This window comes from Anolis sagrei, chromosome 6, assembly GCF_037176765.1.
Source record: "Anolis sagrei isolate rAnoSag1 chromosome 6, rAnoSag1.mat, whole genome shotgun sequence".
In the NCBI taxonomy this organism is placed as follows: domain Eukaryota; kingdom Metazoa; phylum Chordata; class Lepidosauria; order Squamata; family Dactyloidae; genus Anolis; species Anolis sagrei.
In genome coordinates, this window is record NC_090026.1 from 27,004,812 (window position 1) to 27,028,523 (window position 23,712).

The 23,712-nt window shown below is 41.0% G+C and overlaps 2 protein-coding genes across 2 annotated transcripts; one reads left to right on the forward strand and one right to left on the reverse strand.

Annotated features, from left to right (window-relative positions):
- Positions 1 to 6,262: 6,262 nt before the first annotated feature.
- Positions 6,263 to 19,713, forward strand: LOC132778068 (long-chain fatty acid transport protein 2-like). The gene is made up of 10 exons (XM_060780686.2): positions 6,263 to 6,914; positions 8,449 to 8,658; positions 9,728 to 9,883; positions 11,817 to 11,941; positions 12,770 to 12,964; positions 15,317 to 15,407; positions 15,741 to 15,939; positions 17,548 to 17,645; positions 18,205 to 18,335; positions 19,102 to 19,713. Exons 1-10 carry the CDS (start codon positions 6,437 to 6,439, stop codon positions 19,276 to 19,278), a joined length of 1,860 nt encoding a protein of 619 aa, XP_060636669.2. The 5' UTR covers positions 6,263 to 6,436; the 3' UTR covers positions 19,279 to 19,713.
- On the reverse strand, positions 19,493 to 23,637 carry LOC132778070 (olfactory receptor 5V1-like). Its single transcript, XM_060780688.2, has one exon. The coding sequence runs from the start codon at positions 21,607 to 21,609 to the stop codon at positions 20,665 to 20,667; it is 945 nt and encodes a 314-aa protein (XP_060636671.2). The 5' UTR covers positions 21,610 to 23,637; the 3' UTR covers positions 19,493 to 20,664.
- Between the last annotated feature and the right edge of the window lie 75 nt (positions 23,638 to 23,712).

Sequence of the window (23,712 nt, forward strand, 5' to 3'; positions counted from 1 at the left end):
CTGGATTTCAGTAAGGCCTTCGACAAGGTCCCCCTTGACCTTCTGGCAAGGAAACTAGTCCAATGTGGGCTAGGCAAAACTACGGTGAGTTGGATCTGTAATTGGTTAAATGGACGAACCCAGAGGGTGCTCACTAATGCTTCCTCTTCATCTTGGAAAGAAGTGACGAGCGGAGTGCTGCAGGGTTCCGTCCTGGGCCCGGTCCTGTTCAACATCTTTATTAATGACTTAGATGAAGGGCTAGAAGGCAGGATCATCAAGTTTGCAGACGACACCAAATTGGGAGGGATAGCCAATACTCCAGAGGACAGGAGCAGGATTCAAAACGATCTTGACAGATTAGAGAGATGGGCCAAAACTAACAAAATGAAGTTCAACAGTGACAAATGCAAGATACTCCACTTTGGCAGGAAAAACGAAATGCAAAGATACAGAATGGGGGATGCCTGGCTCGAGAGCAGTACGTGTGAAAAAGATCTTGGAGTCCTCGTGGACAACAAGTTAAACATGAGCCAACAATGTGATGTGGCGGCAAAAAAAGCCAATGGGATTTTGGCCTGCATCAATAGGAGCATAGTGTCTAGATCTAGGGAAGTAATGCTACCCCTCTATTCTGTTTTGGTTAGACCACATCTGGAATATTGTGTCCAGTTCTGGGCACCACAATTCAAGAGAGATATTGACAAGCTGGAATGTGTCCAGAGGAGAGCGACTAAAATGATAAAAGGTCTGGAGAACAAGCCCTATGAGGAGCGGCTTAAGGAGCTGGGCATGTTTAGCCTGAAGAAGAGAAGGCTGAGAGGAGATATGATAGCCATGTATAAATATGTGAGAGGAAGCCACAGGGAGGAGGGAGCAAGCTTGTTTTCTGCTTCCCTGGAGACTAGGACGCGGAACAATGGCTTCAAACTACAAGAGAGGTGATTCCATCTGAACATTAGGAAGAACTTCCTGACTGTGAGAGCCGTTCAGCAGTGGAACTCTTGGCCCCGGAGTGTGGTGGAGGCTCCTTGTTTGGAAGCTTTTAAACAGAGGCTGGATGGCCATCTGTCGGGGGTGATTTGAATGCAATATTCCTGCTTCTTGGCAGGGGGTTGGACTGGATGGCCCATGAGGTCTCTTCCAACTCTTTGATTCTATGATTCTATGATTCTATGAAAGCATGTAAGGAGCATGCATATTACAGTATTACTTTCGTATTCACGGGGAATATGTTACTGGACTTACTGTGGAAACATGAAACTACAGATAATAGCAACCCATAGAGAAAGGAATGACTATCGGTGGACACTTACCAGAGAATTGCTCTGGAGGACTTGGCAAATGTCTAGAGCAGCGGTACTCAACCTGTGGTTTGCGACCCCTAAGAGGGTTTAACAATCCCTTCCAGCGGGGTTGCCACCACCTCCTTTGGCCCTCTCCTTCTCTGCCCCCTCCGGAATGGCTGCTGGGGCCCCTCTGCCAGCCAAACAGCCAGCCAGCACCCATGCCCATGCTGCTTCAGCTGCTCCTATCTTTCCTCCTCCTCCTCCGGCACGGGGTGGAGAGGAGTTACAGGGAGGTGCTTGAAGGCAGTGGCACATTCCTTCTTTCTCTCCCTCCCTTATGCCTCCTTTCCTCTCTCCCTTTATTTTGTCCCCCCTTTTCGCTCCCTGTCCCCCCTTCTCCCCTATCTTTCTTTCTCAGATCTGAGGAAGGCAATGGTGACAACACAATCTGGCCAAGAAAACCCTCATGGTTTTAGCCTAAGTTTTGTCCTTTCTTTTCACCATGCTACGTGTGGGATATATATGACAAAAATGTATTAGTATTATTAAAAAAACAGTGGAAGAGATGGCCACCGAAGGTAATAGATCCTTTTCCTTTGGAGATCTTTAAACAGAGGTTGGATGGTTATCTTCCAGAAGGACTTTATTTGTGTACAGTACAACCCACTATCTGTGAGAGTTACATTCCTGAACTTACCATGGAAACAGGAAATCATGGATAATAACAAACTATATTGAAATGAATATTTTCCACCAGAAGTTGCCATAGAATCACTCAGATGACCTATTAAACTCTGAGAGAGGATATATTTTGTCAGATGTGTGTTGCTGAATCTAGGTACCAATCCCGTGGGTGGAGGATTTCTACTGTATTCTTTAATGGCAGGGGCTTGGACTAGATAGCTCTTGAATCCCTTCTGTCTCTTTGGTTCTAAGGGTTTTCTATCTCCACAACAAATAAATTAAGAATAAATATTGTAGAAACACTTGAAGTCCATACAAATATAGAGGGAAAAATCAACCCCCCTGAAGTTGGGGAGCAAAATCATTGACATTTTTCAGGCCTAAACAAAGAATCACGAAATCAGCTACAGGAATATCTCAGACTATTTCAAGAGAATCCATACAGCAACGAGACTACAGCAGAAGGCCAAAAATTATCTACAGCCATAGCTAAAGCTTAAAAGGTCCTCTGGATAGAACTACTAGAGAATCTTGACATGTCAAGATTCTCAAGACGCCTGGATAGTGACCCTCTGGTCAATTGTGGACATGCAAACGTAACACCAGACCAGATAGCACATCAGCTAATTAAGAACGGGAAAACCAATTGCAGGAAAGTAAAGGTGAAAATCAAAAGGGAGCCAGAACTTGAAACCCACCAGTTGACATCTCCCATAAACCTGAAAGAACTCAGAGAAGCTATTAAGCGATGTAAAACTGGTAAAGCACCTGGTCTAGATGACTTAATGATGGAGCAAATCAAACCCCTGGGCCCCAAAGCAAAAAACTGGCTTTTGAAATTTTACAATCAGTACTTGGTACACAAACGGATTCCTAGACTATGAAGGAAAACTAAGATAATTGCCATTTTAAAACCTGGTAAAGATCCTTCCAATACCAGGAACTACCAGCCTATCTCGCTCCTATGTCATCTATATAAAGTATATGACTACTAAATCAATTAGGACCTGTTATTGAACCCCAGCTTATTGCACAACAAGCAGGTTTCAGACCAGGGAAAAACTCTACAGCCCAAATTCTTAATCTGATTGAGTACATCGAGGAAGGATATGAGAAAAGTTGCATTACTGGGACAGTTTTTGTCAAACTTACAGCAGCCTATGAAACGGTGCAATTTAGGAAAATGCTGCAGAAAGTCTACCATATTACCTGAGACTATGATTTCACAAAAATTATTGAGACTCTCCTAGAAAACTGTAGCTTCTATGTGGAGTTTCAAGGCAGGAAAAGTAGGTGGAGGAGGCAAAAGAATGGCTTACCCCAAGGCAGCGTTCTTGCACCGACCTTGTTTAATATCTTTACTAACGATCAATCACAACCTCCACTCACAAAGAGCTTTATATATGCTGATGACCTTGGCCTAACAACACAAGCAAAAGACTTTGAAACAGTTGAACTACAACTTACTAATGCCTTGAAAGATCTCTCCAGCTACTTCAAAGATAACCAGCTGAAGCCTAACCCTGCCAAAACACAAGTGTGTTCTTTCCATCTATGCAACCATGAAGCCAACAGGAAATTGAAAGTCACCTGGGAAGGTCAAGAGCTTGAAATTGTTTCCATCCTAAATATCTCAATGTCACCTTAGATCGAACACTAACATATAGGAAACACTGCTTGAACACCAAGCACAAAGTAGCTGCACGCAACAACATCCTGTGAAAACTTACTGGCAGCACATGCGGTGCAGACCCAAAATTAATAAGAACATCAGTCCTGGCCTTGTCTTACTCAACTGCTGAGTATGCCTGCCCTGTTTGGCATAGGTCAGGTGAACATAGCATTAAATGAAACATGCATAATAAACACAGGATGTCTTAAACCTACACCTGTTGATAAACTACAAGCTAGCTGGCATCCCCTGCCCCCGATATGCGATGGGAAAGTTGCTGCTAAATGCGAGAGAAATAAGGTTGAACACTGTGAAAACCATCATGGCTACCAGCCTTCTCCCAGTAGACTCAAATCAAGGAAAAGCTTTATGAGAACTACCACTCCTCTTGGCATCCCTCCAGCAACAGCAAGGGTACCCCCTGGGCAGCTAAACTAGGAAATCCCAACTGGATGCCCCCCCCCCCCGAGAGGGTCTTTCTCCAGGGACAAACCAAGAATGGGCAACCTGGAAGTCCCTGAACAGACTCAGAAGCGGAGTGGGCAGATCAAAAGACAACCTGGCAAAATGGCACTACCTAAAATAATCCCATACCTTGTGTGACTGTGGAGCAGAACAGACAACTCTGCATCTGTATGCCTGTCCACTGTGCCCAGCCTCATGTACAGAGGAGGAATTGTTGGAGGCTACAGACAATGCCGTTGCTGTTGCCCGTTTTTGGTAAAAAGATATTTAGCTGCCTGCACACCTTCTATTTTTATCAGTTTTATACTAATTTATGCAATGCTTTTGATATGAAATTAAAAAAATAATCACACCATGAAGTTGAAGAAGTGAAGTGATTCAGTCTTCACTTGTTCTTTTTTTTAAATGATCTTTATTAAGTTTTCAAAATACATTAAAAAGACGGGAGGAGAGGGGGAGGGAAGGGGGAGGGGGGTGAGGGTACAATTTCAACAGGTATCACATCTACATCGAAACATACATACCTCTACACACTACACTACACACTTGCATATAAGACAAAACAAGTTAAAAGATGACTTCCTTTTTGTTTCCAAACAGTAATAAAACTGTGTCTTCTAATTTTCCTTAACTTCAGGGAGAGTCCCCTAGTTAATTTTGGATCCTTCCATTTCTTTTTCTGCCATATGTGACTCTCCCCTTTTCAGATTTTATTTATTTATTTGTTTGTTTATTTATTTAGTTTTCTTATAATCTATCAATTTTACTCTTCTCATAATCCTCCAAACATGTCCAGTCTGTTTGTTTCACTGGACTACCAGAGCTGTTCCTCAGGAGATATGTCAATTTATCCATATCCCTTATATTTAATAGTTTTTCTAACCATTGATCTACAGTTGGGATCTGCTCCTCCTTCCAGTGTTTCGCAAATATTATACGTGCTGCAGTAATTATATATGTGAACAGGACGTCCTCATTATTATTTAGATTTAATTCATTATCTGTAAGGCCTAAGATGAAATACTCTGGATTGCGTGGAATCTTTCTTTTTAGGATTTTTTCGGTTTCTTCTTGTATAGTCCGCCAGTATTTGGAAGTTTCTGGGCACGTCCACCACATGTGGAAATAGGTTCCTGTTTGTTTTTTTATATTTCCAGCATACATTTGGATATTTTCTATACATTAAACTCAGCTTATGAGGGGTCATATACCACCTATGGAAGGTCTTCAACCAGTTCTCCTTTAATGCTACCGAGTATGTATATTTCAATTTCCTTCTCCAGATCTGTTGCCATCCCTGAATTCCAATCCGGTGTCCTATATTCCTTACCCACACTACCATACAATTTTTAATTTCCTCCGTTTCCGTTTCCCAGTCCAATAATTGGTTATATATTTTAGAGATCACTTTCCTTTCTGTTTTTGTTATTTTGTCCCATATAGTCTCTTTCTCCTCAAAACCTATCCTTTCATCTTGTTTAAATATCTCATTAGTCTGGAAATATTGCAGCCATGTGAAGTTTTTGTATTTTTTAGCAAGTTCTTCTTGTGATTTAAGTTTCCAAGTGTTGCTATTTTTATTTTTTTCCACCAAATCTTTATTTGTGGGCCAGTGTTGCCATCCTAAGAGCCTCCTCTTGCTAGCCTCGATCGGTGAAATCCAGAGAGGTTTTTTTTTTATAGAAGTATTTTCTATATTTGTCCCACACTTCTATCAGGGTGGACCTGATAAAATGATTTCCAAAGTTTTTTTCCACCTTGGTCTTACCGTACCAAATGTACGAGTGCCACCCTACCCTCAGGTTGAATCCCTCCAGGGTCAGCACCTTCTCATTTTTCAACGTTGTCCAGTCCTTTACCCAACAGTCTTCACTTGTTCAAATTGCATACTGGGAAGATCCCCGACTGAAATCTGGAGGTCACAACCTCTGAGAATGCCTGCCATAGATGCAGGCAAAAAGTCAGGAGAGAATGCCTCTGGAACATGACCATACAGCCCAGAAAACTCACAACGCAGTAATTCCGGCTATGAAAGCCTTTGGGAATCTGGAGGAACTGTTGACAGTGATAGACGATTGCACCTAGTTGGCAAATTGTAAGATATTCCTGTTGCATGCCAGATGAGGTACTATGGATAGGAATGGTAGGGAGCAAAGAACACAGTACTGATTGCGTAAATCAAAGTAACTTGACTGGGATCCAAGTGTGTTATCAAATCAGCCTGCGGGAAAGCGAGGAGAGGTGAGTGAATTCTGTCTCATCCATACCTGCTTTTTTGCTTTTGCCTTCCATGCAAGAGGACAATTCAAGGCTTTTGGTTCACTGACGCTAACTCCTAATCCTAGCCATGGGAAGCCTGTTGACAGTTGTGGTGGGACTCCTGATCCTTATGCCCCTCTTGGGGAATATTTTCTTTCCTTACCTGTGGCTGGATTTGTCCTTCCTCTTCACCATGCTATGTGTGGGATATAGGTCTCAAAAACGTATTAGAAGCAACCCGCCCTTTACCATACTGGACATCTTCTTAGAGAAAGTCCAGAAACAACCAGAGAAGCCTCTGATTCTCTTTGAAGAAGAAGTCTACTCCTACAGAGACATCGACAACTGGAGCAGTAAGGTGGCCAGAGTGCTACAAAGCCATGTGGGCCTGAAAGAAGGGGAAACAGTGGCTGTTTTTTTAAAGAATGTCCCTGCCTACCTTTGGATCTGGATGGGCCTGGAGAAGATTGGCTGTACCATGGCTTGTGTCAACTATAACATCCGATCTAAGTCCCTGTTACATGTGATCAGCTCCTGTGAAGCCAAGGTGCTACTGACAACGCCAGGTGAGGGCTGCCTAGATATAAGACTGGTTGCACCAAGAGGGATATGTTTATTCCGTGCTAGTCACATGATCACAGCTAGCGTGTACATATCAGGATGAACACCTTTGTTATTGCACATCTCTTCATTTGTACAATTGTGCTGATTTGCCAAACCATGGTCCTGCAATCATCCTTCCACATACCCATGTAACTCATAATTTTACATCACTTTCTCAGAATCAGCAATAATTATTAGCAACATATCAAAGTCAAATATTAATGGAGGAGAAGGTGGGTGGAGAGAATGCCACACACTGACACCTGCCAGATATATACGGAGCATATTTTCCAACCCTCAGTTGAGGAAGTTAGCGACCTTACTTTGGTGCCATCTTAAGAATTTTGGTAACACCTTCATGAATCCCATTTTATAGTTGATGGACTGAAGCTGATAAATACTAGCTTTCTGAAGACCACTCAGCCTGGTGGATAATATGATTCAGTAATCACAAAAGCAAAGGCAAATATTCTGGGTATATACAAAAAAGTTATTGTTTTAAGGCAAATCACCGACAAGTTGCAAAGCTGCTTCTGCTGAAAAGTGCCAGTGGCATGTATTTGCCTTATTAGGGTGGCTGCTGATGAGAATCTTGATTGCACAACCAAAACTAGGATGAATGCCACTTAATACCACTTTAACTGACATGTCTCAAGCTATGGAACCACTGAAGTTATTGTTTTACTAGATCTTTAGCTCTCTCTGCCAGAGTGCTGGTTCATCAACAAACTACAACTTCACAGGGTTCTATAGCATTGAGCCATGGCAGTTAAAGTGGTGTCAAACTGTATTACTTCTACATTATAGAGGCTTGTATCATTTTAATATGTACAGTAGAGTTTCACTTATCCAACATAAACGGGCCGGCCGAACGTTGGATAAGCAAAAATGTTAGATAATAAGGAGGGATTGAGGAAAAGCCTACTAAATTACATTGTGATTTTACCAGTTAAGCACCAAAACATGTTTTACAACAAATCGACAGAAAAAGCAGGTCAATACATGGTAACGTTATGTCGTAATTACTGTATTTAGGAATTTAGCACCAAAACAGACAAGGGTTCTTTCTTTCTCCAACCCTGGACATTATTCCAGGTGGGAGGCAGACTGCATTGGATACTACAGAAATTTGGATGAGCGAAGGTTGGATAAGTGAGGCTCTACTTTATTTAACAATTGCATGTGATATCTCCCACAAAGCCATACTCTATGAATAGGCTGTATATCAGGCATGGACAAACTTTGGCACTCCAGGTGTTTGGACTTCAACTTCCACAATTCCTAACAGCCGGTAGGCTGTCCAAAACACCTGGAGGGCCCAAGTTTGCCCAGCACTGCTCTATGTGCAAAAGTTACATTGGTGGAAGTGGTTCATAAGCAATATACTACATAATTTCTACATGAGTAATTTACATTTTGACCTTCCAAGACAGAAGAGATTCCCAAAAAGAATGCTTAAGAAGTCCATTCAGATTTCTCCTCTTTTTTCTCTTTAAGACTTTCAAAGCGCAATTGAAGACGTCTTGCCTACTCTAAACAATAAAGGGGTACGCGTTTTCTACCTGAGCGATGACTCTCCAACTGAAGGTGTGGAAGCTTTGCGGGAACAGATCAAATCCAGCTCAGCTGAACCAGTGCCTGCTTCTTTCCGAGCCAATGTAACTTCCAAATCAGCATCCTTGTATATTTTCACATCTGGAACCACAGGTGAGGATAACGGATATAACCTCAATGACAGACCATGTTGTTAGACTGCAAAATATTTTCTTGTACTTTGTGTACACCATGTTTTGCAATTCTTGGTGCCTCCAGCTAGGAAAACCAAAGTTTCCAATACCTTGGAGACTTACTGCCAGGCAGAGCATTGGGTTGTCAGTCGTTCTCAACCTGTGAATCCCCAGGTGTTTTGGTCAAGAAATCCCAGCAAGTTTACAAGCTGTTAGGATTTCTGGGAGTTATAGGCCAAAGCATCTGGGGATCCATAGGTTGAAAACCACTGGGTTAAATGATTCAGTTGAAGGGAGTTTCAAATTAAATTTGACCCAACCTTCACAGTGAATGCAAGCGTATTTTAACCAGTGATGGTCCCCAGCCTCTTCTCCACTCAAGTGCACTTCTGCAAGTCAATTATAACTATGAGATAATCAAACAGTACAGTTAGTCCTCTTTGTCCACAGATTCATCCATGCACAGGTAGGTAGATAGAAATAGATAATCCAAAAGGCAAGCCCTAATTTGACAATTTTATGGGACACCATTTTGCTGTAAACCACTGTATAATGGAACTTGAGCATCCACAGATTTTGATATCCACGAAGGGTCCTGGAATCAAACTCCACCAAGGGTTAAAGTGTATATAGTCAATCTGCAAGTCAACCATACATACTTATTGACGCTCTTAGGCAACAATGTTCATGCATCTTAGAGTGAGTTCTTCATCCATGAAAGTTCATGCTTCAATGTGTCTGTTGGTCTTCTTCTCTTGGTCTGCTTGCAATTAAAAGTTTCTATTTTCAACACAGTACCTGCATGTTATAGGATGTGTTACAGAATACAGAAAATGTTTAGGAATCACAGTTCTGGTTGTTCTGAGATCCAGATTAAAATAATATCCTAGAACTGGTGTTTCTACTCTTAACTATTCAGGGACAGAGTGTGTGGATGGTGTTAGGCCTTGTGGGCATGGGAAAGCAAGTTGTGTGTCTGGAAGTATTTATTTTTTGATTGAGGTAATTACTTCAGATTGTGAAATGAGCCTTTTCTCTGCCTAACTCAGGGCTACCAAAAGCAGCTATAATCACCCACCGAAAAGCATTATCAGCAGCTATTCTATTCAGCCTGTGTGAGGCCCATTCAAATGATATCGTCTACATTCCACTCCCATTGTACCATGCAGCTGCATTGACTGGGATTGCATCATGCATCGACATTGGTATGTATAGGATGTCTATGGGGGCTGACTATACTGTAGGGGGTGTGATAGGCAAGAATGGATGATGTATGAAACGGTTATGCATATAGTGTAAAAATATGTGGGAGGCATCAGGGGATGTCCAAGCCATTTTACTTACAGCACATGCTCAGAGACATCTACCATCAAAGTGCTCCATAAGCTACATTTCTTGAGAAATAAGAGTATGTATACAAGGAAAATAACCAGCCCTGCTCCCCTGGCAGCTAAATTATCTGCTCCCTCAACAGAGACTAGCTACAAGGGTCTATATGAACTTAAAAAAACCCCCAAAACTTGTACTCGCCTTGTAGCTGTTGTACTACACAATGTTTCTGAATGTTTTTGACTATTCTTTTAGAATGCAGTTCTTTGGGCTTTAATCTGGTTCAAAAACCTTGCCATTTACCCCATCGTTTTCCAGAAAATCTAGATTTTTGGGCATGTGGACAATACTCCATTATTGTGGAGTCGGGGGACAAATTAGCGCTGGGTGGGGCAGGTTGATGGGAGGCCAGGTGGTAACCTGATTATTCACATCAGGAAATTATTCTTTCCCAGTTTTACATTTTAATGATGTTCAAGAAAATATGTGCACATAATTGTATATCAACATATCAGTATGAGTGCACCCATGCTTAAAGGAAATATGTATATTTGCATGCATGATGGCAGGAGAAACAGAGTGGTTATTGCAGAGAACTGGAGATTGTTGACCACCTTCTTACACTAAGTTCACCTGGGGAAAATATGTGGTTGATTACGCTGATCTTGGCACCAAAAGGAACCCATTCCTCTTTTCTGAGTAGAGTGGTGAAAGGGAAAAACCTAAAAGAAGCATCAATTCCTTTTATTATCTCTGCTGTGGTGCCATTTTTGAGCCCTTTGAATGCCTGATTGGAAAAATGACAAAGAAAGGCAGTTGGGACAGCTGCCCCCCTGAGGCACAACTGGTATTTTCCTCTCCATTAAATGACTCTTGACTTTTCCCTAGGTTATATCAAAATACATAATTTTGACCACAAAACTGGCCCTCAACTTATACATGAAGTCGACTTATACATAAGTATATGTGGTACCTTTAGTTGCTAAATGTAACCACATATATCTGCCTGCTGGAGCCCCCAAATCAAACATTTACCAGCCTTACTAATCATTAATCTCTCCATGGATAAGATTAAACTAAATAAATAGTTAAATAGACAAATAGACAGAAGTTGTACAAGGTCACATTGTTTGCAGATAAAACAGATTCGCTGGCCACATATCATTGAGCCAAAGGAAACCTCCACTCTCTGTGCAATGTTGTATTTTGAAGCTGCAAGCCGATAACCTACTTGCCTAAGAATATGCAGGTATAATAAGTTCTGAGTACAACAGGGGCTTACTGATTTCCCATAGTGCTGAAAACAACTACAACCAATAATTAGGAGACAATTTTCCAAAAAGTAGGCTCTGTACACAGTTCTATCTTTTGCATTGTAAAGGTTTCCCCCTGACATTAAGACTAGTTGTGTCCAAGTCTGGGGAGTGGTGTTCATCTTCATTACTAAGCTGAAGATGCCTCCAAGGTCATGTGGCTAGCATGACTGCATAGAGCATTGTTACCTTCCTGCCAAAGCGGTTCCTGTTGATCTACTCACATTTGCATGTTTTCGAACTGCTAGGTTGGCAGAAACTGGGCCTAACAACAGGAGCTCACCCTGCTCCCTGGATTGGAACTGTCAACCTTTCGGTCAGCAAGTTCAGCAGCTCAGTAGTTTAACCTGCTGTGCCACCACGGGGGCCTAGAAGTGCCTAAATATTGATCAGAGACAGTTGATAGAGCATTGTAATAATTTCATGTGCATTGTATTTAGAAAACAGCATCCTTCTTTACCTGACTCATAAATACCCTCTCTGTCTTTTCTACAAGGAGCTACATGTGTCCTGACACCTAAATTTTCTGTTACAAAGTACTGGGATGACTGCAGAAAATACCGTGCCACTGTAGTCCAGTATGTAGGAGAAATTATGCGCTATGTGTGCAATGCGCCAAAGGTAATCAATGAGATAGGTCAAGTATTTTGGAATAGTGTCTTGTGAAGAATGAAATTGGATTGTCCTACAGAATTTCACACTTGAGTCCATGGAACAGGTGTAAGAACAAAGTCAGTGTGATCCTATGGAGTCTCTGTTTGGAATATTGTTGGGAACTTATACTTGTGTAACCAAGTTAGTCTAGCAGTTGGACTTCTTTGTGGCTTGTGTAAACCATGAATGCTTCCTCTCCCAAGTAAGATCTCTTTGTGAAGGTTGGGAAACAGTATGTGCTATTCCAGCAAATATCATTTATGGTATTGCTAGCACAGCTCAACTTCCTCACCAACAGCTTCCAAAAATTATACCAGTCTAGTGTTCTCAAATGGATTGTGTGCATAGCCCTAGATTCAAAAATCACCATTAAAGTCATTCATGTTTATATATTCCTTTCTCCCCTCCCATTCGTCTTCATGAAAACTTATTTATATGGACTCTGGGTTTCTGTGCTGTCCAAAGAGAGGAGATCTAGTTCCGTTACTGGTAGTCATTGGAATTATGGTGTCTTCCTAAAGATTTGCAAGAACACCTCAAGAGAAGCCCTTGGGAAGCTGTCACTTTGATGCATTTATATTGTGAGTTATTTCTGTCCTACTAGGATGCCCAGGAAAAGCTCATTCTAGTGAATAAGGGGAAGGGGAAGAGTGGGTAATTGTTGATGCAACACATGTTGACCACCATGTTTTTGTAGTCAGACCCTCAGATTCTCTGCCTGGCTTTCTGAAGTAACTATTACTTTAACTATTCTATGTAGTTCAATAATTATTATTTTGACTTGTTACCTTGCAGAAAGACAATGACCGCGACCACAGTGTCCGACTAGCAATAGGTAATGGCATGCGAATGGAAGTCTGGAAGGAATTTCTGGACCGCTTTGGACCCATACATATCTATGAGATGTATGGAGCTACTGAGGGGAATGCTGGGTTTGTTAACTACACTGGGAAAGTTGGAGCTGTGGGGAGAACCAACTTTTTAATCAAGGTAATAAGATCACACTAAAAGGTTTCAGGATTTCCATAAGGTGCTAAAGCTTTGATTAAAGAAGGAGTGGAAAATGTTTTGTTCTACACATTGATAGTTGCATTGGTTATGGGAAAACATGATAAGAAGATTGTTTCTGTATTTACAGCTTAAATATATCCTGATTTTGGGAAGGATCCAGTTTTATGCAGGGTTGATTACCCAGGCATTATGTCAGCTATAAAGTGACCATTCAGTACTTTTCATAGGTCGCAGGTTTGAATCCGGGGAGAGCGCGGATTAGGTCCAGCTCTTCATGCGGGGACCTGAGAGAAGCCTCCCACAAGGATGGTAACACATCAAAACATCCGGGCATCCCCTGGGCAACGTCCTTGCAGAAGGCCAATTCTCTCACAACAGAAGCAACTTGCAGTTTCTCAAGACACTCCTGACACAATAATAATAATAATAATAATAATAATAATAATAATCACAAGTCTAACACTTCCCACGTGTCTAGGACTGTGTGATGCACGCAGATCCAAGTAAGGTGGCCTTGTGATTTTGTGATATGAAATCCAGCATATATGTGCCGTCGCGCTTGGGGGCTATAACTCTTAATGAAAGAGGCATGGACGTGACATCTTTTCTCCAGGGGATTGCTTTTTGCCCTCCTTTAGAAAACTGGAACTCTCAAAGACCCAAACACTGTAGATAATTCAAAATAAGTTTTATTGTTCACAAAGACTTATCTCTTTAAGGCAATAAGCTGGAAGTTTCAAAGGGATGAAGGAAAATATATATCATGGTCTCTGTTTGTCTTGGGACCAAAGAGTTTGCAGCTGAGAAGCTTTTCCAAGTTTCCTCTTTCCTCAATGGCTGTGAATATCGGAATAATCACAACCCCAATTCCAATGGCCTATATCTGAAGGGACAAGGCCTTCCTCTGGTGCCAAAGGAACTGGGTTGAAGGCGCTTGAGACTTCCCAACATCGTTCAGGTTGCTCTGAACATGAAGCATAAGTCTCAAGGGTAAAAACCTCAGAATTGGTGCTGAGAGGAAACTTAATGAAGGGCTTTTAGAGCCAAGTCTCTCTCTCACATCCATCTGATAGAAAGTTTGATGGTGGAATGAAAAAGGAAACACTGTCCTGCTCCAGGAAGAGGTGGAGCCAAACAATTGAGGTGAGGAAGCAATATAACTGTTGCAAACAACATTGATTGACAGCTATAAATAACCAATCAATCCAACTATACATTTACAGGGTAAAAAGGCAAAATCAGGCATGATACAACAATTCAAATCTTGCAACTTACAGTTCTACATATAGGTGGCACCACTCGCGCCGTCACAATACATATCTCATTTGCTGTGACATACTGTGTTCTTGTGTCAGTAAAATAATAATAATAATAATAATAATAATAATAATAATAGCAAGACTGTATTCCACAGCCAATGAGTAGACCCTTGTGCCCATGACAAAGCCATTTTATGATTCTCCATAGACCTTGGATAGGAATCCACTCTACTCCATCTAGCTAAAAGCAAGTTGTTCTGCTGCTGTCGTATGGCATCAAGTCATTTCTAATGACCTCATCACAATGGAGAATGAATCCACTTTAAATCTGGTTGCTGCTTCCTGCAGAATTCTGGGGTTTGTGGTTTAGGGAGGAGCCATTAACATCATCACTAAACTACAACCCCAAAAATTCTGCAGGAGGCAGAAATCGGATTTAAAATAGATTCATTCTCTCGTGTGATGAAGATGTTATAGAGTGGTTATGGGGTTTTCTTGGCAAGATTTGTTCAGAAAGGGTTTGCCTTTATCTTCCTCTGAGACTGAATGAGTTTGGCTTTTCCAAAATCACAAAGTTGATTTTCATGGCTGATTTGAATGCTGTTCTCCAGAGGTTTAGTCTAATGCTTAAGCCACTTCACTCTCACTGGCTCACCAAGAAGAACGTTGCTAGTTCCAACATTTCTAACCCTGTCTCTTTAAGTAAATCTGAGAAATAATTACTTACTTCACCTGAATCTGGGAATAGCCACTTTAACTAAGGTTCTGTCTTATTTCCAAACAGGAAAATATGTTCTATCTGTGTGAATCTAGCTTAATGACAAACTGTAAGAAACTGTGGTCAGTATTTAATGCATAATATATATTAATATAAAGCCACAAACATTTAATAGACACACAGCATACAGAATGTATAAAATATTTACAAATGGCTGCAATCCAAGTAAAACTACAATTTTAAACTACAGGAATTAATAATAACTCATGGTAACATAATTACACTTACCATGTATCGTACGTCTATTTAAACCTCATGGGTTCATGTTGCCATTTCTCATCTGTTCTGTTTCAGAAACTGATAAAGTTTGAATTTATTCAGTATGACGTTGAGAAAGATGAGCCTGTGCGGGACAAGAAAGGATATTGCATCCCAGTGGCTATAGGTAAGCTAATAAAACAAGCACTTCAACTCAGACTGAGATAGGGGTGTGTAGTCCATAAAAGCTTATGCTGAATTGCACTGGTTCTGTTTGAGGTCACACAAGACTCCTTTTTGCATTGAAACAGATTTAACTAGCAGTCTGAAAATTATGGAAAGAGAGTATGAGAATTTCTGAAGTACTTTTCATGGCAGATGCAAATGTATCTGAGGAGAATAATAGTGAAGGTTGACTTCAAGAACATTTATTGATGCATTAATGGAAGGTAGCCTAATGCCTGGTTCTGTGGGAAAATAGGTCTTTGCAAATTCTATTTGATTTTCTTTTCCTTTCAAGGTGAAACTGGTTTAATGGTAACCAAGATCACTGAGAATGCCCCGTTTGAAGGCTATGCGGGAGATGTGCAAAAGACAGAAAAGAAAATGCTTCGGGATGTCCTGAAGAAAGGAGACTGCTACTTTAATAGTGGTGATCTTCTGATGCAAGACCATGAAGGATTTATATATTTCCAGGATCGGGTAGGAGATACCTTCCGGTGAGTCTCAACGCCTACTCCATAATATGAGTAGGTTCTTCTGCCTTCTTGTTGAGAAGATGGTGCTGGGGAGGTGGCTACTGCATCCTTGGGTCTTGTTGGCATCATCATGCCTATGATGCATGCACCATTGGGCCATGGACCAAGTAAGGGAACATTACATACAAACCAGCAGGATGAGGCACCTGCATATAACAGGAGCCTTCTATAGCATAGGGAAATTATGTGCATGTTCACATGGAACTAAATCCCACTGTGGACATCTGGTTTGACTCCCATGCAAATTCTAGGTGGCATATGCACAGACATAAAAAGGTGGGGTGGGAGGGAAGCTATGAATTAGGAAAACTTTGGTTTGATTCCCAGAGGAACTTGGGGAATGGCACCAGGAATCAACACCATCAAGTCCTTGATGAGACCTGATCTTTCGTTGTACTAAAAGAGTGAGTGTAGCATAGAAGTTTCAGATAGACTCTTTTTATTTATTTATTTATTTACGATATTTCTATCTTGCCTTTCTCGAACCGTAAGGTGACTCAATGCGGCTTACAACCAGGCAGCAATTTGATGCCTAACAATATACAATTAACAGAAATAAAAAAATACATCCAATAAACATATAAAACCAATGCCTTCATTGTTAGTCTCATTATCCATAAATTGTCGTCTGATCCGTTCCAATGTTCACTTTCTTCTAATACCGTGTTTGGCTGTTGCATTAGATTCTGAAGACTTGTTCAAATAGCCACATTTTCACTTTTTTTCTGAAAGGTCAAGAAGGAGGGGGCCGATCTAATATCCCTGGGGAGGGCGTTCCACAACTGAGGGGCCACCACTTAGAAGGCCCTGTCTCTCGTCCCCATCAGTTGTGCCTGCGAAGAAGGCAGGACTGAGAGCAGGGCCTCCCTAGATGATATTAATCTCTTAGATGGGGCATAGGGAGAGATACATTTGGACAGGTAAGCTGGGCCAGAACCATTTAGAGCTTTATAGGCTAAGCCAGCACTTTGAATTGCAGCCAGTGGAGTTGGCCTAACAAAGGGGTTGCATGCTCCCTGAATGCTGCTTCGATAAGCAATCTGGCTGCCTCCTGTTGGACCATTTGAAGCTTCCAAGCAGTCTTCCAAGGCAACCCCACATAGAGCATGTTGCAGTAGTCTATGTGGGATGTAACCAGAGCGTGGACTACCATGGCCAAGTCAGATTTCCCAAGGTATGGGCGCAGCTGGCGCACAAGCTTTAACTGTTCTTGTAAGCTGCTCCAAGCCCCAGGGGAGTGGCGGCATATAAGTTCAAATAATAAATAAAATAAATAAACTGTGCAAATGCTCCCCTGGCCACCGTTGAGACCTGGGTTTCCAGGGTCAGCGATGAGTCCAGAACACCCAAGCTGCGAGTTTCAAGGCTTGGGAGTTTCAAGTTCTAGCTAGTGGTCAGCCATGAAACCCATTCATGGATCAGTCAGTAGGGAGCCATATGTGCCATTCTAATATAATTAGAAAAAAGGGTGGAATGTGGCTGATCTGGACAACTAGACAGACTATTAAGAAAACCATAAACCTTCATTTCTACTAAATCCATTAATATTAACCCTCCCTCTCATTGCAGCTGGAAAGGGGAGAACGTGGCCACTACAGAGGTTGAAGCGACCCTGGTAGAAGTCGACTTTATTCAGGAAGTTAATGTATATGGAGTACCAGTGTCAGGTGGGTTTGAAATGTAATTAAATGCACCTTAGTGATATTATGTCTCATATCCAATAATGTGGCCTTATGGTGTGCTCCTCTGGTTGGAATCTGTATGAGAGGCAGAAGACCAGAACTAGAAAATATGATCTTATCACCATATGTTCTTTCAGCATACAAGATCATTTGAACTTCTCCTTACTTCTTCTAACCTTCTAACATCACGGACCACTTCACAATTCAGAATGTCTTTGCCTCTCCAAATTGGCTGTGGAATCTCAAAGGGAGGAGAAAAGGAATTGGTGAAGAGGTAGACTCAAGAGACACAACCGGATGAAGTTTATGGCATTGTTACTTCAGCATTGCAAATCTCCCACTCTTAAAATCGCTCAAATGTTCAATCAAGGCAGAACTTGCTTTCTCACTCAGTACACAAGTCCACACTTAGTGCCTACTACCTTCTGCCATAAAAACATTGCGGTTGTGTGTTGTCCATCACTGCCCTAGTAGCAGCTAAAAGTGAGAGTTGCTTGTAACATGCAGCTCTTTCCCTTAACCATACGTTTCTTATTTGTTTCAGGGCATGAAGGAAAGATTGGGATGGCTGCCGTACGGCTCAAAGAAGGACATCCCTTTGATGGAAAGAAGCTATACCTCCATTCCAAAGATTATTTACCAAATTATGCCATACCTCAATTCATTCGTGTCCAGGTGCAATAGCTTTCTGTTGCTATACTCCCTAATGTGGATTTGTAACTGTGCAACTAGTAAAGAAATAACAATAGGATAGGCAAACCAGGAATTGTAGATCTCTGAGAAGGTGATGTGATTGGGAAGGTCTATCAATGGCATTAACATGAAAACTCAAGTAATGGGAAATTGGAGATCTTGGATAGACTAATTAAAGAAGAGGTGGTCAACTTCCTAGTGGACAACTTCCTTCCACCAAGGACTCCCAATTCCATTTAGGATTCTGCAGTTGCTTCTGCTGCTTCTACTTCTGTTGAAATTTGGTGGTACAAATGGAATATCCCTTATCTAAATTTCAGAAATCAAAATTCTCCAAAATCCAAAATTCTACATATGGGCAACTGGGATAGTGACCTTTGCTTTCTGATAGTCCACTGTATACCAACTTTGTTTCATGCACAAAATTATTGAAAATATTGCATATAAAATTGTCTTCAGGTTGTGTGTATAAGGTGTATATGGTACATAAATGGATTTCATGCGTACACTTGGGTCTCATCTCCAAGACATCTCTTTATGTACTGCACATGCAAACATTTTGGCTAAGGAATGGTCAATGTATAGCTGCCAAGTTTCATTCCAATTGTGGTTCAAGATTACAGGAGCGTGATAGGACATTCACCACCCTACTACTATACCCATCTTACTGCTCTGTCTGTTGTTCTTGGCTTGCTGTAGCCCTGATGTGATTGAATTGACTCGGGCTCATTTCTTGTGTTTCTTGCAGGACTCTCTGGAGATCACAGAGACATTCAAACAACGCAAAGGTCAATTGGTGAAGGAAGGATTTGACCCCATCATCATCAATGATCCCCTGTACTTCTTAGATGATTCAGAAAGATGTTATGTGCCCATGACTCAGGAGATTTTCAGCTCCATCACAGAGAAGAAACTGAAGTTGTGAAAAGAACTCTTGTCAGGCAGTGGTCTCCGTGTTCCAAATGAGACAGGGAAGCTAGGAAGAACTGTGACCTCTTGGTTTCTGCCCAATTTTGATACTGAAATATAGTTTGGGCTGGGTCATATAGATGTAAGATGACTTTTTTTGCATCCATGTAAGATATTTGATTTGCCATAAAACATATGAGAAGCAGTAAAATGCCATCTTTTTTTAAAAAAAATGCCCTTGGTAAAAAATTATATTGGAATATTTTCTCCGTGTTTACATGCAAGAATGATAAAGCTGCCCCTCCCCCCAGATAAAGATTGGGAGCATTTTGTTCCCTTTTATCTTCTAATTTGCATTTTAGATTTTTTTAACAGAAATTTTATGAAAAGGATTTTTTCTTACACATAAATGCAATTTTTCTGGACAAAATAAAATTTTGTGCAAAATGGAGTGACTTGTTCAAAAACTTCAGCCTGCTTTTGCTAGCAGGACAAAGGTGTAGGTTTGACAAATCTGAGGAATATTTAATTATTTTAAACCTTTCCCATATTATTTTCCCTGATGGATCAAGGACCAACTTAGGGCAGTAGTTAGAGTGTTCAATGATGAAAAGTTAATGTTTAGATAATAATACTGTACCCAGTTTTTCAAGCTCTGGCTATGGCTAGCTCTACACTATTTCATCACACAAGCTTTTTCACCCGTCGTAGGGTGCATCCAGCACAGTTTGGGGATGGAGCCTACCATATCAAATCATACCATAGCCTATCAAATGACGTACAGCTACTTCTGTCAGGGCTCCATCCCTTAACTGAGCTGAATGCATCCTAAGAGGCAAGGAGAATATGGGAGGCTTCTTGTGTTCTTGTTGTCAATAATGGGGCAAGCACAGGGGGAAACCAGACAGTGACGTTTTCCCTCATGTGGTGGGGAAAGCAGCACTGCGAGGTACGGGATGACTGATTACCCCTGCTGTTGCCCACATTAGTGACTTCATGTGATGAGGTCCTTAAAGCAATTTGACACCAATTTAACTATGATGGCTCAATGCTATGGGATCCTGGAGTATGTAGTTTGGTGAGGCATCAGCACTCTTTGGCAGGAAAAGCTAAAGATCTTACAAAACTATAACTTTGATGATTCTATAGCATTGAGCCATACATAGCAGAAGATGAGAGAAACCACCATTTTTTATTACTTATTTTTAAGGCCATGGATTTGAGTATTCTGCCATACAACTGAAGAAAGACACTAAGCAAAGGGAGTGAACTTCACCTCCAAAATAACAACCACCAATTACATTTAAGCACATTTAATAACAAATTTAATAGTACAGCCTGTATTAAAATTTACTCATGCTGATTGACAGGTAACACATGGGATTTGATTACTAAGCTAGCATTAGAGGAAAAATGACATTTGGAGTTTGAGTATATGCTTCAGACCTTCCTTCATCTCTTTATTCCGCAGAGAAAAGATGATTGGGTTCAGTGCTGGGGTCACAACATTGTAGAGCACAGATGCCAAGGTGTCTATCATTACCGAATGCCAAGAGCTGGGTCGGTTGTAATTGAACATGCAGGTGCTGTAGAAGATGGTGACCACTATCAGGTGTGAGGAACAAGTGGAAAATGCTTTATGACGGCCCTGGGTGGTGCGGATCCTCAGGATTGCCCCCACAATGTGGATGTAGAAAACCATAATGCATAGAAAAGGACTGACACCAAGCATCAAGGTGACTACCAACAATGTGATTTGGTTCAAGAACGTGTCCTGGCAAGACAGTTTGAGAAGCTGTGGAATGTCACAGAACACATTTTCAATTTCATGAGAAGCACAGAAGGGCAGCTGAGCAGTCATGGTGGTGTGTAGCATGGCATTGAGGAAGCCACAGGCCCAGGAGGTTGCTACCAACCCTGTGCACAGCTTCTTGTTCATGAAGAGAACATATGTAAGAGGGTGGCAGATAGCAACATAGCGGTCGTATGCCATTACAGCCAAAAGGAGACACTCAACGCCCAGAAAAGCCACTAGGAAGTAAAGCTGGATTAGACAGCTCTGAATAGATATTGTCTTTATCTCAGTCACTAGATTCTTTAGCATGTGGGGCAGCGTGACTGAAGTGTAGCAGATGTCCAGGAAAGACAAGTGTCGGATGAAGTAGTACATGGGTGAGTGCAGCCCAGAATCCAGCCATGCCGTGGTCAAGATAAGCCCATTGCCAAGTAAAGCAGTGAAATATACAGTGAGAAATATGAGAAAGAACACGAGGTGGGGCTCAGGGAAGCTGGAAAAACCTAGGAAGACAAATTCAGGACTCACAGTTTGATTTTGGACCAGCTCCATGTCTTATATCTGAATTGGGAAAGAGGTTTAAAGAAGGAAAAACAGAGGAATAGTGCACAAAATTACATCATAATTAGGCATAAGTCCTTGTAATCATTTGCCTCCCACCTCATTTCGTATAAATTTCCTGTTTAATGTGATTTGATGACAAGATCTCTCTTCTCATCTCCAACATATGCTTGAATGACACAGTTGTCTCTAATTTCCAACAAATACACCACATACATTGTAGGACCTAAGACAGGACACAGTTTAGCTTTGCCGTACAACTCTGAGCCCCATGGCTCCAACTTCTGTGATTTGTAGGTTCGTGAAGTCCTTAGAATTCCACATTAGAGAGTCTTAATATGGGATTCTATGTTCTTCCATATTAGTATTTCAACAATACAGACTTCAACTTCTGTGGTACCTCAACTAAATTTCAGGCTTTCATAAGATGAAGCCATGGAACTTCAAGATTATGTACCTGTGCACCTCGAATCCATCACAATTGAATTATATTTGTATATTTTACTTCTGGTAATTGAGCTACTCAAATACTAAAACTGGGGCAACTAAATAAAAAAAACAGGCATCTTGTACTTCTAATAGTTGTGTGGACAGGAGAAGGTTTGAACAGGAGGTAAAGCTTCAATGACAAATTACAAAAGTTAGAATCCCCTCCTCTATGCAACTATCACAAACACAGGAATGCTGTCCTTCAAAAACAAGAATTAAGCAACCAACTTATTTAGGAGGATGAGGGCACTTCTTCTCTGGAAATGCTTTACATAAGGAGGCACTGAATAGTCATTTTCTAGGAATAGTGCACTTGCTATTTGTAATGCCGTCTTCCATTGGCCTGGGCACTAGGCAAGATGGTTAAGACATATCCCAAATGTATATTTCCATGCACAGAATTATGCTTTTAACTAGTGGTTCCCAACCTGTAGTCCATGGACCACTAGTGATCCGCAAGAACTAAAATATGATCAGTAGCCTCACCGTTACTACACCGTTGCAACGAGAGCGATTGGTCTCATAAAACCCTCTTATAGTGCCGAGGCTTCTTAAATATAGTTTTCTGTGGGCAAGCAGATGGCAACTACTGGATGGCATATGTTCTGTATCAGAAATTAAAGCTGATGTTGTCTATCCAATGCAATTTTCTGAATCAGCACCCCAACTAACCAAATAGAATCTAAAGTTGACCAAAAACTGATTTGTAACCCTTTGGTACTAGTGATGGAGAATGGCTCCTGGTCAGAGTGGTCCCTGGTCAAAAAAATGTTGGGAACCACATCTCTAAACTGTACATGGGTAGTCCAGCTGAGAATTTATTTAGTTAAGCTGCATCTATAATATACCACTCCAATATGCTAGACTAGCTTATCTGGGGACAACAAACTGAAGTGGGACAATAAGAGAAGAAAGGAGGGATTGGATACACGATGAGCATCCCTTATCTGGAATTCTGAGATCCAAAATGCTCCATAATCCAAAATTGCCTACATAGTTGCTACAATATTGTTTGCTTTCTGATGGGAAAACAAACATGCAATGTAAACAAACTTCATTGCATGCATGACATTATTAAAAAATATTGTGTATGACATTACCTTCGGGTTATATATAAGGGTAAATGAAACATGGATTTAATTATGTGCAAAATATGGGACTCATCGCCAAGATATCTGATCATGTGCATGCATGCAAACATAGGAATTACAATATTTAAAAGCGATCAATATTTCTGAAATCCAAAACATTTCTGATCCCAAGTATTTTGGAGAAATGTTCCTGTAAAATTTAATATCAAATCCTAGATAGATGAATTATGTATATAAAATATATTTACCAGCAAATCTCATAGCATTGAAGATATCTTTTCATATTTTCGTCAGAATATGCCAATTGTACTAAAAGAAGGCATCCCGTGAATATTTCAGCTTTGTTTATAAGATACATTTTAAAAAACATTGTGCCTTAATTGTAGATCCAAGGGGATGATATAAAAGTATCCTATGCCACTGGGATTGAGTCACAGGAGGAAGTGTTATCTTTGAGATTTTCCAATCCAATGTAAACACAAGTAATTTTATCTTTGGAGTCCATGTTCCTTGA

What these genes read in the sequence shown, in the direction of transcription:
- LOC132778068 (XM_060780686.2), top strand. Translation starts at nt 6,437, where the DNA reads ATGGGAAGCCTGTTGACAGTTGTGGTGGGACTCCTGATCCTTATGCCC. An exon ending in GGTGCTACTGACAACGCCAG is followed by an intron (nt 6,915 to 8,448) that starts GTGAGGGCTGCC and finishes TTTCTCTTTAAG; the next exon opens with ACTTTCAAAGCGCAATTGAA. An exon ending in ATGTGTGCAATGCGCCAAAG is followed by an intron (nt 11,942 to 12,769) that starts GTAATCAATGAG and finishes GTTACCTTGCAG; the next exon opens with AAAGACAATGACCGCGACCA.
- LOC132778070 (XM_060780688.2), bottom strand. Translation starts at nt 21,609, where the DNA reads ATGGAGCTGGTCCAAAATCAAACTGTGAGTCCTGAATTTGTCTTCCTA.